Genomic DNA, 6,102 nt, shown 5'->3' on the forward strand with positions numbered 1-6,102 from the left:
ATGACAGCTACCACTCTTATTGAAGAATTTTGCTGATCATGCACCATCAGTGCCAACAATGATGGCTGCTGCAGATGAATGGCAAACTTATCTGGACATAGCATCTCGTGAAGTAATTCCAACTGATATCACTGCTTTTTGGCGTGCCTTAGAGGACAGACTGCCTCTCTTAGCAGCTCTTACTAAAGTTTACATTGCGTTGCCGATCTCTTCTGTTGATGTGGAACGTTCCTTCTCAAAATGTGGATCAGTGTTGTCACCACTGTGATATTCTCTGTCACAAGTAAACCTACGAGCTTACTGTGCCGTTTTCTTCAACAATAAATAAACAATAACTTTAGAAATATTATTTGATAGTTTGTTGAGAATAATATTATGCCTACATGTGTTTCAGCATCGTTTGCCTAAAGCAAATCTGTGGATTAAAATGTGCGGATGTGAACGCTTTGATATACCTATTTGATTAGTATTACGAATTATGATTGATTATTATTAAGGATTAAGAATAAGAAAAATTGCATTTATTTTGCTTGGGTTACGAATTAGTCTTATGGAGTTCTGGTACTGCATTTAAAAAAACATGCCGCGGAATTTACCATTTCTTGCCGCGGTAAATCGTGGGCCCTAGTAATCTGAATAAAAGCAAATACTGTTTAATGAATTGCTCACTACACATGGACTGAGATATTTGTGCAGAGCTGTGCAAATAAGCTCTGGGCTTAGTGACTGCCTTCTTTGAAGACGAAGGAAAGTTTTTTCCACGACAGATGTTACACACCTAAACTATCACTCTCAAATCTCCTAGGGGTCCCGCCACCCCAAACTGCTTTTCGGTGGTATGCACCTAATATTCCACTCTCAAATCCTAGAAGGGGCGCTTCTCGTTGTGTCACATTATATAAATCGAGTATCTGGATATTTTCTTGCGCCACTATACGGATCTTTAGCTGTCAATCGGAAGCGGCCGTAAACGTTATTATGACCTGGTAACCTCTCTCCAGAATGTAAACAGCTGTACTAATCATGTATGTCGAACTGCATATGGAATTCAATAAAAAAAAAATCGTGCTTTCGTCAGGTCTGACCGCATTTGGCAAATGCAGCGTGATTGTCACTCGACAAATGAAGTGGTTTATAACGCAAGAGGTAAGCAAGCCGTTAATAGACTAAGAAAAAAACTATTACCCTTTACAAAATGAACACGTCTTTCCAAACTGATGAAGAAAAGCAAAATATTCAACCTTGGAGGGGTAAGAGAAACTGACATGTCTTAACAGTCTCATGCGTTGCACGGTTGCAAAATGTCATCTTAAAACTAAATTAGAGAAAATCAAAACTGCACTCTACCTCCATAACCTCCGCAGACTGGACATTTTTAAAACTGATGATCCTTTCATTTCTGTATACCACGGAATGCTCTCCACACTAAATATAAGCTGCAGTTTCGCACACCGCGTTCACAGCAAGAAGACACTCAGAGACCGCCCTCTCTCACTCCCCGGTGGTGCAGCAAGTTAAGTTCTCGACTTGAAAAAGTCAGCGTAGAACAAAGGGTCCGCATATTGTGGGGCACTTTTGGAAAATTAATTCAAGTGACAACTTTATTGGTACCTTTATTAAAAAAATACTTAACCATCGTTTTTTTCTTAAAAAAAACATTTGGTTCGTTTTAGTTCATTTGATTATTTTGTACAATGCTACATACATACAGAATGATTAAGAATCTTATCTTAATTAGACAGCATTTTCAATTAACAGGTGGCTGCAACACATTTCTATGCAACTCAAAACACACACATCACCGTTCTGACTCAGAACTTTTGAGTGCATTCTATCCTTTCTGTTTACCAGATCTAATGGCTCTGAACCCTTAAATGTAAGTAGTGTAATGTGGAGTCTGGACTGTCTGGAAATTTGACCTTAAACCATAAGGTTACCATTCAGTGGCATGTTGTGAGAAGGTCACTTAACCAGCTAATGCTCCAATTACAAAAACATTTAGGTAAACAAACTATAAAGTGCCAGTGTATCGGCCAGGAGTGGTGACCATTGGACGAGCAGGACTGGGGTTGTCCCCCAAGCCCTGCTATGGGAAATTCCAGTTTAAAGAGAGGCAGCAGGTGGTCCACAGGATGTAAGAGCAGCAGCAGATGAAGTCCGTGCCAGCAAGGAAGCATGACTGTGACGTCAGGGAGGAAGCATGGACAAGGTGGGACCAGACAGTCAAACAGGGTTCCACGTACCTCCCGTTTATAAATTCCAATGAACAAGAAATTTAACGCACTTGCACGCGCTACAGCCCACCCCGACACCTCCCAGAATTTCACATATCTGAATATGCAAATCACAGTAAATAGCCTCTTCCGTTCAGTGTTCTGTTAAAAGACTATGGCAAAAGCACATGGAAAAAAGAATTTCAGCGAATGCAAAGTGGAGGCAAGGAAAAATTTGTTGGCCTAAGCAGTGGTATAAGCAACAAAGTGAAAGTGATGAAGTGATACAGAGTGGCAGAGACACTCGAAAGTTCAAGTTCATGTCACACAGTGCCCAAAATAAAAAAGAATTGGTCAGATATCAAAGTCAATGTGAACAGGCGAGTTACAGCCCACCGTCTGTTTATTCTGTTCCAGACAATATTATACAGGCTGACCCCCGTACTGAGGATACAACATCTTCCGATGCTGGCTGCACACACACCTCTGCCTTGGCCTTTCTACAACAAAAACAACAACAACAACATTTATTTCTATAGCACATTTTCATACAAACAGTAGTTCAAAGTGCTTTACATAATAAAGAATAGAAAAATAAAAGACACAATAAGAAAACAAAATAAATCAACATTAATTAACATCGAATAAGAGTAAGGTTCAATGGCCAGGGGGGACAGAAAAAACAAAAACTCCAGACGGCTGGAGAAAAAATAAAATCTGTAGGGATTCCAGACCATGAGACCGCCCAGTCCCCACTGGGCATTCTACCTAACATAAATGAAACAGTCCTCTTTGGATTTAGGGTTCTCACGGAAGGGCTTGAGGATGATGATGGTCACGTAGACTTCTGCCTTTAAATCCATCCATCGTTGTTGGAGCATCATGAAGCTTTGAGTAGGTGGAGGTGGCGCAGGCCACCACCACAAAGAAACCGGAAAAAGAAACAGAAAAGAGAGTAGGGGTCTAGAGTCACAAAATGCAAAAGTGGATGCTGTAAGAGATGTGTCAAATGAAATAAGGTGTACAAGGTCTGTACTATGTGATACTGACCACAATTTACAGTAAATGAATTGGTTTAAAAAATAAATGCTGAATCTGATTACCTGTTTTTCCATCTTGTTAATTACATTCAAATCAAGTTGTAACGCTGTCCAAATTGGCTGTCCATTTGGTGGGTCAGGGTCATCATATCACATCTGTTCAAGTACAGGCAAGTCACGATTGTGTGCCACATTAGGCAGCACGCTACATGGTTGCAAAACGTGACACACTTTCTGGGGACTATAGAGCAGCACATTAATCGAGTGGAAATGCATTTTATTTACATAAGCTAATTCATTCTCTGAAGGCGCCTTTATAGTGTAGTGTCAGCACTGAGCACCGCAACGGATCAATTCTCTGCTCTTTACATGTCTCCACTGATCAGGCCTGTGACTGTATGGCTTATTCAGAAATGAACCAGGAATGTGGGATTGGGCTGAGGGAGGCTTTGGGGGGCCTAAAGACATCTCATGTCAGAAGATCTATTGAGTCAAAAAGTGAGTTTTGGTGAGGGCTCACTGCTGGGAGAAGGAAATGTTAAGATTAGGAGGTAAGAAGGGAGTGTTTTGGGGGTGTCACATTGCTTCATCTGTTAGAATACTTATGATTCTGTGCCACCACCACCTGATCAAAGCACTGTGATGTCCCTACTTTGATGGTTTAAAGGCCAGAGGTCCACATGACCGTCATCATCAAGTTCTTTCAATTGAACCCTGAATGCCATGAGAACTGATTGAGGTCATTGATGTTAGGCAGAATGCCTAGAGGGGGCTGGGTGGTCTCGTGCCTCAAAACCCCTGCAGATTTTTTTTTCTCCAGCTGTCTGGAGTTTTTTTGTTTTTTTCTGTCCTCCCTGGCCATTGGACCTTACTTTTATTCTATGTTAATTAGTGTTCCCTAATTCTATTTTATTTATTTTGTCTTTTTTTCCCTTTCCTCATTACGTAAAGCACTTTGAGCTACATCATTTGTATGAAAATGTGCTATAGAAATAAATCATGTTGTTGTTGTTGAAGGCAGGCCCAGAGAGATAGCAGGGCTTTATTTGTCATCTGTTTGTTCTTTGTTTTATGAATTCTCCATTTAGTTAGCAATTCCAAACAAATTTGAATATGGACTAAAACATGGGGACACTGAGGTGACTGTGTTAAAGGTAAACTTCCCATAACTTTAAAAAGTTTTTCTTCACTGCAAGAACCACAGACAGATGGAATACATGACCAAGTAGTGTGGTGTAGAGTAGGGCCTTAGGGACTGTCAAAAGGCGACTGGATGTTATCTTGGAGAAATTAGGTGGATGGAGTTGACAAGCTTGACTGGGCTGAGTGGTGTCTTCTCATGAAAGCTGTCCTAACATTTACAGCTTTATTTACATTTAAAAGTTAGGAGACTCACTTGTTCCGGCATTTTTACACCTCTTATGATTTTATGCATAGTCATGTTACTACACTATCCAGTTGATTCAGTCAGTTTTTATAACTTTGAAATTTGAAATTAGTGGAGTGCACGTGCCTAAATTTTGAAAAATCACTACTGCTACAAAGCTTCTGCAGTTGCCCAAAAAAATCCCAAATTTAGATTAATTTCCATCTTACTAAAAGAATAAGTGTCTGAGTCTGTCTTCACGTCCAACAGTTTGCTATATCTCTGTCATTCCAAAAGATGGCGCATCACACACATTTTACTAATAAAATGCATTGCATTTGTAATTCCAACAGATGGCACATCACAAACTTTAACACTGCTTTTATGAATCCCATACCAAATGGCATATTACAGAGACATGTGCATTGAATGGTGCAGTGCAAACGTTAATGCTGGTATCTATGTTGAGTATTTTGATTTTCACCCTTCTTAGATGGGTGGCATGACCAGTTTTAAAATAAAACAATTCACACTTACTTAGAATGTTGGAGGATAACCCCTAGAAACACACACACAGATCTGAGAAGAACATGCATGTGCCACATAGTATGGAACATCTACATAAACTGCTCCAAAAAATTAAAGGAACAGATTGAAAACACATCAGATCTCAATGGGAAAAAAATCCTGCTGGATGTCTCTACTGATATGGACCGGGTAATGTGTTAGGAACGAAAAGATGCCACATCATTTGATGGAAATGAAAATTATCAACCTACAGAGGTCTGAATTCAAAGACACCCCGAAAATCAAAGTGAAAAAATGACACGGCAGGCAGTCGAGTCCAATTTGCCGAAATTTCATTGCAGAAACTTCAAATCGTACTCAGTAGTTTGTATGGTCCCCACATGCTTGGGTCCACAAATATATCCATCCATTATCCAACCCGCTATATCCTAACTACAAGGTCACAGCAGGAAACAAGCCCCGGGCAGGGCGCCAGCCCACTGCAGGGCACACACACGGGATAATTTTGGATCGTCAATGCACCTAACCTGCATGTCTTTGGACTGTGAGAGGAAACCAGAGCACCCGGAGGGAACCCACACAGACACGGGGAGAATATGCAAACTCTATGCAGGGAGGACCTGGCAAGCGAACCCAGGTCTCGTTACTGCCTTCCTTACTGCAAGGCAGCAGTGCTACCACTGCGCCACCGTGCCGCCATCCACCAAAAACCATATATATATACTTGGGGGCAAAACCCCCTGTTCGCTTCACTCGTGGGGCTCTCACGGGATGTCAAAGTGTCTTCCGAGATCACGTCTCGACCCAAGTTTTTTTTTATTAAATATCTGCGCCACCACCATCTAATGAAAGCACCGTGATGTCATTGATGGATTAAATGCCAGAAGTCCACATATTTAAATGGTAAAAACGACACATAGGTTACAAAGGCAGAGAGTAATTACAACCTCCAAAA

The 6,102-nt window shown here is 40.8% G+C and overlaps 1 protein-coding gene across 1 annotated transcript in view; it reads right to left on the reverse strand.

Annotated features, from left to right (window-relative positions):
- mrps31 (mitochondrial ribosomal protein S31) overlaps window positions 1-1,502 on the reverse strand; it is a 46,874-nt gene extending 45,372 nt beyond the window's left edge. The window contains exon 1 of the mRNA XM_039745835.1: window positions 1,348-1,502. Coding sequence (XP_039601769.1) covers window positions 1,348-1,397 — 50 coding nt within the window. The 5' untranslated portion in view covers window positions 1,398-1,502. The remainder of the gene's footprint in view (window positions 1-1,347) is intronic.
- Window positions 1,503-6,102: the final 4,600 nt, after the last annotated feature.

The sequence above is a fragment of the Polypterus senegalus genome, chromosome 2, assembly GCF_016835505.1.
Source record: "Polypterus senegalus isolate Bchr_013 chromosome 2, ASM1683550v1, whole genome shotgun sequence".
In the NCBI taxonomy this organism is placed as follows: Eukaryota; Metazoa; Chordata; class Cladistia; order Polypteriformes; family Polypteridae; genus Polypterus; species Polypterus senegalus.